Source organism: Micromys minutus, assembly GCF_963924665.1.
Source record: "Micromys minutus genome assembly, chromosome: 2".
NCBI lineage: Eukaryota > Metazoa > Chordata > Mammalia > Rodentia > Muridae > Micromys > Micromys minutus.
This window is the reverse complement of record NC_137971.1, coordinates 40,582,072-40,594,821: the sequence shown is the minus strand read 5'-3', so window position 1 is coordinate 40,594,821 and position 12,750 is coordinate 40,582,072. Positions and strand designations below refer to the sequence as shown.

The 12,750-nt window shown below is 39.9% G+C and overlaps 1 protein-coding gene across 1 annotated transcript in view; it reads left to right on the top strand.

Annotated features, from left to right (window-relative positions):
• TRPM6 (transient receptor potential cation channel subfamily M member 6) overlaps positions 1-12,750 on the top strand; it is a gene marked incomplete at both ends in the record, with an annotated part of 141,027 nt that overhangs the window by 48,707 nt on the left and 79,570 nt on the right. The window contains 7 exon segments of the mRNA XM_080912911.1: positions 105-205; positions 4,717-4,851; positions 5,971-6,024; positions 7,093-7,233; positions 9,222-9,356; positions 10,444-10,724; positions 12,032-12,260. Coding sequence (XP_080769037.1) covers positions 105-205; positions 4,717-4,851; positions 5,971-6,024; positions 7,093-7,233; positions 9,222-9,356; positions 10,444-10,724; positions 12,032-12,260 — 1,076 coding nt within the window.

The following is a 12,750-nucleotide window of genomic DNA, read 5'->3' as shown; positions in this document are numbered from 1 at the left end:
CCATAGTTCCACCTCATTTCCTGGTCTCATGTTCTAGAAGTTTCTGTGCTTTTCACCTAGGTCATTTCAATAGAATATATTATTATTCCTTTCTTCTCCCCTAGGTACAAGCTTATCAATATCAGAACAGTTAAATCTGGCAATGGCTTGGGATAGAATGGACATTGCCAAGAAACATATCCTAATTTATGGACAACACTGGAAGGTATAATGAAAATTAAGTTACTTGAAAACAGTATTTTGCATATTAGTTTGTTATGGGGGAATAGAAACAAAATTGGAGGAGAAGCAGTTATCATTCGGATGTCCAGAAACCCAGGGAAGCAAAGGCATGCCTCTTTCGTGATTTGTTTCCCCGAGAAAATAATTCCCTGGCTTCATGAAGGCTGAAATAGGAAAATCAAGAGACTGGCAAAATTTCAGAATATTGCTTTGATTATTTAGCATTTAAATATTATCTTAGTATGTGTTTTTTTTAACGTAAAATGTAGAATTTATAGTGAAACACAGGGGGACTACCACGATAAGACTAAAGGCAAATGAATTCTGAGCCCTTAGCCTTTTAACCCACTGAAAATACTGTGTGTCTCCTGTCTCTGCAAGTTGCCCTTTACACTCTGGCATTAGTGCTGCTGGAAAGGGTCAGGCTAGATCACAAAGCTAAAATGCCTACAGGAATCCCTTATCACTAAACCAAGATAAAATCTGGTGTGGTCAGAATTGACTATTCCAGTGGCAAACACAGATGAAGGGGACAATTATTGCCAAGGGAAAACCTTCTTCCACAGGTTGTCCTTGGCAAGGCTTGTGGGTCACCTCAAAGATCAGCATCTCATGAGAGTGAAGGCCATACTGTTTCATGTCACACCTCTTCCATGTGGGCTGTGATAACAGTTGTCCGGGATAAGCTATCGATACTTCCTCTAAAAGTACTGGCTTTGCTTGAGAGCCTACAGCTTCATGGTGGATGACTGGAGTAGAGTCAGGATTTGGCCTCGTTATCCTCACATTGTCTGCCCCTTAGCCACTCAGTTTTGAGTCACACTCTGCTCTGCATGCAGAAATGCTAGTCATTTGAAAAATGGTTTGTGCAAGAGTGTAATGAAGGATTAATGTGACCACTATCAGCTGGAGTGGGTCTGCATTCCTTCTGTTTGTGCATTCGCCTCAACTCCAACACCAACAGTCCCTCATCCCTACAACGAGGCCAAGTTTGTGCAAAAAAGAACAGATAATACTCCGAAGCTCTTGAATGGAACTGAACATTTCTTAGTCCACCAAGTACACAGGATCAGGATGCTAGTACATAAAAGGAATATTGTTTGAAACATTATGGCTAATGGATGATCACCAAATCTTAGATCACTCCCCAAAAAGAATCCATCAAAGCCGGCGGCCCTTTGCTGAAGTGAGCAGCTGAAGTCTGTCTGGCTTTAGCTCTTTCCAATGGTTCCCACACTGCCTGTTGTTTCCCTCTACTGTCAATAAGAGAAATCAGTGGAACGCAGGAAAAATGTGTTCACTATTAGTGATAATACCAATTCGTATTTTACTAAAAGTTTTAGTTGTGACTATACCTCAGTTGTGTTTCATTCAAACTAACACATGCACATGGTTTAAAATATCAAATAAGGTTAAGACTATGAAATTTGTGATTTTCTGCTATAATGAGCCTTTATACTTGGAATTTTCAACTGTTCTGATACTTGTAACTTTCTAAATTTTTTTCACATAATACCTTCTGGTTCATCAGTATTAGAAACTTCTTGGCCTTTCTGTCCTGTGAGACTCAACCTGTAGTTTCCATGTCTATCTTTTGCTTATGGTGCTTGGTTGCGTTATTATAGAACTAGCATGGGGTCTTCTTTCCCCTCTAATATGTTTAATATTCCTCAAAATTCCTTTTCTGGCTTTACTCTTTGATAATTATGGCATGAATTAGCAACTTCCTAAAAAAAAGCATGGAAGATAAATCTCCAGAGGACCTAACATATGGATATATTTTAATTTACAATTAGAGATTTTTTTAAATTTTTGTTATTATTATTTTGTTATTGTTGGAGGTTGTGATATATAGTACTAGTATTGATGGTCCTGGTGATGGTGATGGTGGTAGTGGTGGTGGTGTGGGTATGTGTATATGTGAGTGTCCACATACCATGACACCCAAGTGGAGACAAGAGGACAGTTTTGTGTAGTCAGTTCTCTTTTTACACCTTAACATAGTTTCTAATCTCAGGGTGCCATGCTTTCAGGGTGAATGCTTTTGCTTGATCAGCCATCTTGCTGGTCCTAGAACTACTTTTTTTTCTCCCCTCCAGGATTTTGCATGCCTAGCATTGGAGTTGAAAAATGAACATAATTTTGTCTTTAGGCTCTTTGTGACCATCTTTTATTTTTTCCTGAAAGTTTTAAAAAGATTTTCTTTCTCCAAGGTTCTGAGCTTTCACAATGCTGGGTATTAGGTCTTGTCTTAGCTTCCTTTCTATTACTGTGATAAAACATTATTAGCAAGAAAAGGTATTATAAAAGAAAGTGTTTAATTGGACTTAGGGTTCAGAGGATCAGAGTCTATGATGGTTGAGTAAGAGCATGAGTAGCAGGACCAGCTGAGCTCTCACATGTCAAATCCACAAACAGGAGGCAGAGAGGCACAGGGAACAGCACTTTGGACCTCAAAGCCTGCCCGAAGTGATACACCATCTCTAACAAGGCCACACCTGTTAGTCCTTCTTAAACAGTTCCACCAACTAGAGACCAAGTATTCAGTTATATAAACCTTGGGGGTCTTTTCCATTTAGAACATGTATAGCTTTGTTTTGGACATTATTCTGAACTTGCATTCATGGTTCTGTGCTCGTGTTTCTCTTTGCTTTTCCTAGATTCCAGTTTTCTGAGTATTTCATCAATTGCTGCTCATTGTGCCTTTTGCTTTTCTTGTGTTTGTGTTTGCTAGGTTTCCTCAATTTCTCAGACTCAGTGAAGCCTTACTTTTCTGGCAGCATAGGGTTAGTGTATGAATTCCTAAGAGCACATTTGATTGCTGAGTGGACATTCTTCCCTCTGTATTCAATGGCACCAGGAATAGATCTTATTCTTTCTGTCTGAAACTTCCTAATAGTCCCTTGGAGCCATTTCTCCTAAATTATTTGGTTTGTCCTAGCTTTTTAATTCATGTGTGTTGAACATTTTACTCAAGGGTGAAGGCTGAAAGGGAGATGTTTTGTTCCCTGTCTGTTTGAACTTCAGCAAAAGGTCATCTGATGCTGTTTGCTGGGGGACTCCCATCAATGTGAACACATTTATGCCTTTTCTTGCATTGGTGATGCTAGGAAAAAAATGTCTGAACTAGTTAGAAGGTGCTGGTGGTAAAGTGAGCCCTTTCTTAAGTCACTAACTCATCATACTTACAGAATTTTCGTTTACCATGAACTCCATTAGAATTTGGAAAAAGATGCTTAGACTACCTAAGAGTAAAGTTGAACTCTATCCTTGTGTCTAAGTTGCATTGTAGTTCAATACTGTTTCTTTTCTGAGAATTGAGTCCGTGGCTTTGCCCACATTACTTGCTCACACAGAGTTACATCCCCACCTGATTGCTTTTGTGTGTCCTATACAGTGGACACACTGTATTAGTTTTACTGGGTATTTTGTACTAACAGTTCAGCGATGGCACCAACATTAGACTAAGCATGTGTACATTGACTTCACTGTACTGTTGCTGTTATGTGGCATAGATCAGTGTGATTTTTTTGAAACTTCTCATTTTAACTGTTAGGCTATGGGTGACTATTGAGACAAGCACCACGTGGCCAACTGCTTCCCACATTCCACACTGCTTTCCACATTCCACACTGCTTTCCACATCCCACACCGCTTCCCACATCCCACACCGCTTTCCACATTCCACACCGCTTCCCACATCCCACACCGCTTTCCACATCCCACACCGCTTTCCACATCCCACACTGCTTTCCACATCCCACACTGCTTTCCACATCCCACACTGCTTTCCACATCCCACACTGCTTTCCACATTCCACACTGCTTTCCACATTCCACACTGCTTTCCACGTCCCACACTGCTTTCCACGTCCCACACCGCTTTCCACGTCCCACACTGCTTTCCACATTCCACACCGCTTTCCATATTCCACACTGCTTTCCACATTCCACACTGCTTTCCACATCCCACACTGCTTTCCACATTCCATACTGCTGTTTTCATTTCCTCCCCACTCCAGTACTTGTGAATCAATTTGTTCAAATAGATCCCTATTCTACAGTTTTAGTAGAATTTTTGATAGGGAAAAATTAAATGAAAATGTCCAATATAACATTTATACCCCCAACCCAGGTAAAGTTTAAATGGACGAATGATGGTACCCAAAACAAACAAACAAAATTAAAACAAAAAAATTCCAGTAGTCAAATGAATTAGTGAACATTTACTTCCCTCTCCAGACTAAAAACAAATCCATAAAAGCTTAGATTTTCATCAAAATTTCCTTTAAGACTCACCATCAGATTGGGGCACTTTGAGGGTATTATAGTCTTTGTTTTCTTTTTCTTATACATTCTTGACTATGTCTTCAGTTAGGCCCGAAACATTTCTTAGGAAGATTATATTTAAAATAATGGCATATATGTAGAGTTATTCTTGCTTTTATCATGCTAATTGTCTTCACATCTCTTTCCTTTTTGAACTGCCTGAAGCCTGGTGCTCTGGAACAAGCAATGTTAGATGCCTTAGTGATGGATCGAGTGGACTTTGTGAAACTCTTGATAGAGAACGGGGTGAATCTCCACCGCTTCCTCACCATCTCCCGGCTGGAAGATCTTTATAATACAGTGAGTATGGAACACTTCATGTCATATTGCTCAGGACTTGTTTGCTAGTTAGCTTAGGGCTTATCTATCTTCCCCAGTACTTGTGTACAAACACTATTTTCAGACATTCCAAATTAAGTCATAACCATATCAATTCCAATTTATTTTAAGACTGAAATAGCAGTATGAATCAAAACAAATTTTATGTGGAATATCTTGACCTAAAGCTACCATTAATTTACTGCTCCTGGTCCAATGAGATGGATCACTGGGAAAAGGCACTTGTGGCCAAGGCTGACAACCAAGTTCAACCCTTGAGACCTGAACAGTACAAAGAGAAAACTCACTTGGGCAAGTTATTCTTTGATCTCCATGTGTGCACACTTGTGTACACACACATACACACACACACACACACACACACACACCAAATATAAAAGTAGATTTTTTTTCAAACAAATGTTCTTAAAATGTCTTTGTCTAAAACTCTTTGTTGAAACGAATCTGGTTTCTCCATTGTGAAAATGGCCATTGCTCATGCCAAGTACCTTCCTGAATTTTCTTCTAGTCCCCTTTAATCAAGTCTTCTCAAAGAATATTCATGTTTGTCTTTCTCATTATTTCAGTTAGTTAACAATGATCTCTTTCTAGAATTTGAAATTCGTATAGCTCTTTCTCAGCACACACATCTTCACCTTGTTGGCAAATTTTAGGATATGTGTGAATCCCCACTTTCTATTGCTATAAACACTTCTTTGAACCATTTAGAGGGCTCAACATCATAAGGACTCATCAAAATACTGATAGATAGAATGCACCTGTGTGCAAAGAGATGTGATTATTTGATAAAATTTATATATAATTAAAATATACTAAAAATGCTCAAATTTGTGGTTTTTAACCACACAACATCCTAATATCTTTACTAGCTCTCCCTGTACATATGCTTTGTAATCTATTTTTGAATGAAGAGAGCTTCTTTTAGGAAACTCCCTCTTCTAGGATTAGGGAGTCTAAGATCATTACCAAAGATGTCAAGGATTTTTAATATTATGGGTTACCTATGTTCTGAAATAAGGTGCCTCTTGCACATGATTATTAAAGGAAATTGTTCTTTTTCTTCTTCTTTTTAAATCACAGAAACAAGGACCAACAAATAAGTTTTTGCGTCATCTTGTCCAAGATGTAAAGCAGGTAACCTAACTATGAAAGTTGAAAATATTCACCTTAGCTTTGCAACAGTGAAACAAGAGTTTGAAAACTGTAGGTTTGGATTTTATTGGGAATTATTTACTCTTTGTATGTAGGATTCTAAATACCTTAATCAACAGATTTTACTTTTCTTTATTTCCGCACTTTGTTTCTAGTTTTAAAGTTTGGCCCATCGAATAAGTGATGCTAGTCATGGCAAACAGAGCTCAGAGGGGTGTAGTTCAGACACACAGTGCTCATGTAAGACCCTGAGTTCAACTGTCACCATCTCACACACTAAAACAAGGCAAACAGGCCAGATTTTGTGGCACGCTTATGATTCTAGCTCTCAGGAGGCTGAGGTATGAGAATCCTGGTTTTAAGGACAAGCTGGGATACATATTTGGCTCTGTCCTGAAAGAAGCAATCAAAATAAGCAAAGGAACATAATCAACAGATTATATTCATCACACAACCACTTAGCATGTCAGCAGCACAGGTATTCTGGTGATGTCAAGTGTGTGACTTCAGATGTTTTCTGTTATTGTTTTGAGTATCAGTGGCAACTTAGGGGTACAAGCAATGGTTTAGTACATCTAAGCCCTATTGCAGGGAGTTAGGATGGTTCAATATCCTTCTGTGTGATTTGCTCACAGTGTTCTCACTGAATGGTGAATAAAATAAATCTTGAAAGTTTAAAGTGTCTTCCATTTGTCATTGTGGTAAAAAGCCATCCACAGTATATCTTAAGAGTTCTGTCATTTTTTGAAGCATGGTATTTCACTGAACAGAGTGTGGACTTTCTGCTTCTTTTGACTTAGTTGGAGAGTCAGATAAAAGGAACATGTTTACTTGGCAGATTTACAGTAAGCAAAATTTCCTATGCAGATTTAAATATGTTATATCTATTTAATCTATAGCAACTTGACCTGCAGAAATTATTTTCTAAAACTATATCTCAAGATATTGAGGAGAAAGGGATGGATAAGTGAACTGTGTTGCCTTCTGAGATCATGGCAAAAGAGACAGAGAAGAAAGATGGAAGGTGTGAATTCTTGTTCTTTGTTACAGCACACCCTTCTCTCGAGCTATAGAATCACACTCATTGACATTGGGCTGGTAATAGAGTACCTCATTGGTGGAGCGTATCGAAGCAGCTACACTCGAAAAAGTTTCAGAGTTCTCTACAATAACCTCTACAGAAAACACAAGGTAACATCATTGGGAGGTACTTCAATGAGAGGGCAGGGTATTGCAAATCACAGGTTTAGAAAAATGGCTGATGGAGTCTTAGGGGCAGTAGCTTCTGTAATGGGCCTTCCATGTGAGGGCATGTGTCACCTGCTGTACAAAGAGTATTATGCTAATGTTTTCCATGCTGGCATGAGATAAAAAAAAAAAAAAGAAACTTCTTCCAAGAAACAGATTGATGAATGAATTACCCACAATACAAAGTGGAAGGTTGTATGTGCTGTATTGACAAAGTGATCAAAGGTCAAACATCTAATAGATTTACCTCTATAAACTAATAATGGCCAGACTGTATCTGGAGACTGCTTATTGGGCTAAGCATCTAAGGATTACCTTGAAAGATGAAAAAGGAGAGAGCTTAAAAAAAGAAATGCTTTTACAGATGAGAATATGCTTTTTTTTCACAGTTCTGGGGGGCTGAGATTATAAAGGGAGAGTTGCCATCACAGACCCATAGCCAGAGGAGCCTCAATCTTCTTAGGGAAACAGAAACCAGACAAAGAGCATTGGACACAGACATGAAGAGAAGGGTGGGAACAGAGGACAGACACTGCTCAGATATCAGGGCAGGGTTCTGCAGCAACACTAAGACCTTTGTCATGGGTAGAGAGGGATGAGATTGGAATGTGGCTTGGGAGGAGGTTCCATGAAGAACCTGGGATTTCCAGCTATTTTGTACCCTTATAAAGAATTAGAGGAAGCAATATCTCCACTTAAGTTTAGTAAGTGAACAGAACAACCCTTTAAAACCATGGGGACAAACACAGAAACCCTTATCTTGTGGAGGAAATAACCTCTCCTAAGATTTCCGAGCCTGAAAGACACCCAGCTTCAGCTACTGCCTTTGAAAACAGTGACCCTGTAATGTAGCAGTAGGGACAAGGTCACCATGTGACCTCAGTGCAGACATTTTACTGCTTACAAAGAGGCTCCATCCCTGTTCTTTCAGGAAATGGCTCATTAGTATGACATGTCCCATTTCACTAGTTTCTTTTCCCTAAGGGTAGAAGATGGTGTTTCAGAGTAGACTGCAAGCAGACCACAGTGGTAATACCTATATGGTGTGGTGTAGTGTGGTCTGTTATTGAATCCTGTTTGTCTCCCAACTTGGAATATAAAATGTAAACTGTTTGTGTTCCAACTTTCCTGTCTACGAACCCGGAATATTAGTGTCCTGTTCATAGAGTTATGAGATTACCAACAACTGACCAATTTCTGATACAGAGCAAGCTTTGAGTGATTTAGCAGTCATATTCATTATGGCTGATATTACTATATTACCATGTTGATACAGTTAATTCTCTATTACAATAATAATGACAATGACTTGGGTGTTGTCACTGAAGTCTTGAATTTATTCTTTCAATGTTCACTTTTTATTTATAGAACACAAAGTGGAGGAGAATATAGGCTTTCAAAACCCATAGTTTGTATCCTAGGCTCTTAACTCAGTCCCTATTTATCTCTGTTTCTCCTTGCTGACTCATCATTTGATGACCATGCAGTGGAGATACCATATATCACCTGGAAAATTTCCAGAACTTTCTAACTTTCTTTTAACCTTGAGCATGGAAACTTTTTCTTATCAAAACTATAAAATTTTATTACCTGTTTTGAACTAGGCTTGAGGCTAGAACATCTATTGATTCTAAAGGAATTTCTACACAGAAAAGGAATTCAGAGGCATAATATGGCACAAAAGAGTATGCTTTCTAAGATATCAGGAAATAGTAGTGTTTATCAGAAGGAGACTGGGAGGTGCTATTGACTGAGTAATCTCCAGAGACGTTAATTATTAATCATGGACAAGAGACAGAAGTGCTGAGCTTTTGAGAAGACATATTTTTATCTTTCATTGTTGTCTGGAAAAAAAAAATGATGTCACTACAATAATTTTTTCTTATCTCTCTTTTGTTTTCTTTAATAAACAAAATCACAACGCATATCAGAGTGTGACCAGCTTTGCTCAGGGCCTTTCCCAGCTCTCTCTTCATCAGAGACATTCACTGGGAAACAGAAAGGCGTCTTCTGAAAGCACATTGCACTCTCAGTTCTTCAGGACAGCCCAGCCCTACAAATCCAAGGTACACTCCTTTGTTTGTAGAGTTGAAAATGAAGTTGGTTTTGTAGACTGAGATGACTTCTTCATGGACACTGGAGAAAGGGAGGTACCAATGAGGAACCATTTCTCAGCATTATAAATAAACACATGCTGTGATTCACAGGGATCCTGTTCTTCAGCAGCACAGGGTCCTGATAACTCAGCAATTGTCTGCGCTTTCCCTTCAGGTTCTCTTCCTCATTTTTACCTCTGTCCTGTGCAGTTGGTAACTGTGGCAGCCTGTGTATGACTTGGTATTAAATATTATTATTAGCCTAACGTGACCTCTTGACCTTCCCACTTAACTCTCCTTGTTATGAGGACTCCTCCCTTGTTGCTCTCTATTCTTGAGAGGTGGTTCTTTCACACCTTTTTCCCCCCATCTATGTCTTTTTGGAAGTTAATTTTTGTCTTAATTTTTCATTCTAACAAAGATAATGAGTGTGTGTCTTTAGCCTATTCTTCTCTGGGGCAGGTGTTTTTACTTAAGTATTTCCATGAAAATCATGAGCTGTTGGTCAGAAGATGCTTCCTTTCCACAGTTATTAGCATGACCCTTAGCTACCATTAATGAACAGATTGTTTTTTAATCTAAAGAAATACAAGAGAAACACTCTAATAGTTTTTGCTATGATGCTTCAAATTACAAATAATTAGTTAAAACCCTTTGTTATTTTTTGAAGCACTATGCTGAGTAATTGGTTGACTTTGGAAGATGAGCAGGTAGAGTTGGGCAAAATGGTGACCGAGAAATAGTTCTGCATTTCCGCAGGTGGTAAATGTTACATAGCCACCAATTCAGAGACAGGAAGCTGTACAAAGGCATACAGGGAATTTGAGTGGCCTGTTGGGTAAGCTGGAAAGAATAAGCTTGCCAGGGGAACAATGCTTCAGAATAAGATAAAGCCAACAGATGCACTTGAATGTATAGCTGGCCGCACCAGTTCCTCCGAAGGAACAATGACAAATCATCTTGTTAATGTAGAAGTAACTCTAGGATACCTGCTGTGTTACATTTAGCGGAACGTCATGCATCTGAGGCCTTAAGACTTTGTTTTCCTTTGCAACAGGACAAGCCTGAAGACTCCCATAAATCAAAGAAGAAGTCCAAGGAAAGACATAGTCTGTCAGAGGACCCTGGGTCTGCTGGCTTTATCTATCCGTACAATGACCTGCTGGTGTGGGCGGTGCTCATGAAGAGGCAGAAGATGGCCATGTTCTTCTGGCAGCATGGGGAGGAGGCCACAGTCAAAGCCGTCATTGCTAGTATCCTCTACAGAGCCATGGCTCGGGAAGCTAAGGAGAGCAACATGGTGGATGATACTTCAGAAGAGCTGAAAAGTTACTCAGAGTAGGTCTTCTCTCTTCACCCTAAACACCAACAGTTTTGAGAATTTGGAGACATGATTTTCTCTTGTATTTTATTTAGTCATTTTCCTCTGTCCCCAAGGAATAGAACCATTAGGCTGTATAGATGGTTTTATGGGTGGAGGTTTGTAAGAGACTTAGGTGATTATGGTAGCTGAAAGCTCCCAACACAACTCAGTGAAGCTTAGGGATCCAGAGATGCCAGAAACATGGCTAAGTCCATGTCCAGAGGCTCCGGAACCACAGCATCAATGGTGGGATCTTTGTTGAAGACCTGTGCACTGGGGAGTATGCTGCTGCTGTAAGTGGTGGAATATTCAGGCTCCAGAGCCTGGACTGCTGGTGTCCAGGGCAGGTGACAGCTGTCTCACCTCTCAGGGACAGAGACAAATTCACTTTCTGTACTTATCCTTTCTGGGACCCTTGAGAGACCAGGTAATGCCCATCCAATTAAAAAAAAATCTTTCTCAAGTAATCCAATTAGTAAAGGGTAATCTTGTAGTAAAGGGTCCATAAAGGTTTGAAGGACCTCTGTGGAATATAGGAAAGCTGAGTCCCATGTGTAACTTTTTTTTTTATTTGTGCAGTTCAGCCTATAAGTACCTTAAGGCAGTTGATGATTTTGAAATGAATGGTGCTGAAGCTCTTTGGAGTCTGAAGTTCCATGTTCCTAAGATTGCTGCTTTTCTTAGGTGTCTTTCAGGCTGGGGAAGCAAGCACAGACACTGTAGTGACAGAGAACTAGAAAGTATCTGGTGGGAATGAAACAGAGTGGAGCTGTTTCCTCTAACCTGATTGATTACTCAAGCCCAACAGAGCTGTGAACCGAGACTTGAGCATACAGAGAACAGAGATGCTCTGTGAACGACGGAACTAATTTATGACTTGATTTACCGAACTAAAGCATTTTTAGAGAAGGAAGACTCCTGGGAAATTTCCTGAGAGTTTCTGGGTCTAGCTTCTTAAATATTTAAAGATTTTAAAAAACTAACAAAAACAACAAACATGTTTCCATGACGTTTCTCTATTAGGTCTTATCATGTAGCTGCATACATATACCAGGCTATTCTGAATATAGCACACCACACAGCATGGGGTGGCTTCTGTCACTGAATTCTATTCTGAGCCACCAGGAAAATAGAAATTGTCTTCTTTCTGTATGAGAGACGGATCCATTTCTGTTTTGATCACAGGCCCAGTTAACTGTTTTCTGTGTGCTAGAGTGAATCTTTGAAGACCCTTCTGTGGCTCTGACTGACCTGTGTTCTCTCTTCACTTCCGTGTCACCAGGCAGTTTGGGCAGCTCGCCCTGGATGTATTAGAAAAAGCCTTCAAGCAGAACGAGCCGATGGCCATGAAGCTGTTAACCTATGAACTCAAGAACTGGAGCAACTCTACCTGCTTAAAGCTGGCAGTGTCTGGAGGCCTGCGCCCTTTTGTGTCACATTCTTGTACCCAAATGCTGCTGACAGACATGTGGATGGGGCGTCTGAAAATGAGAAAAAACTCCTGGCTGAAGGTACATTCTCTTGCCCTATGTCATACTGTCAGTGTGGTGTGAAAGCCGGTGCTTTTGAGTTCCAGGTGAGTACCTTGGGCAAACAGTAGCTTCCTGCAGGTGCACAGATCACTCACTCTTAGGAATCTCTGGAAAGCACGTTGCCAGAGTGACTTTTCAAAACTGGATGATTGTACCTGCCCCTACACCACAGAGCCATTCCCATGTGAGGGCACCGTGAGTCAAAAGCAAATATGATCAACACTTCATTGTGCCAAATGACAGTGCGGCTGAAAATTCCCACAGAAATGGGGCTTGAAGGGGCTGCATGCCTAGCTTAGAATGTTTGAACAACACGCACAAAGACTTGGGTTTGGCCCTCAGTGCCACAAAGTAAATAAATATCAACAGACAAGAAACTAAATAAAATTAGCAATTTTTATTGCTTCTGGGACTCTATGGATGCTTCATGAGGCTCTCTTCTAGCAACAACTGTTCACGCCATTCATCA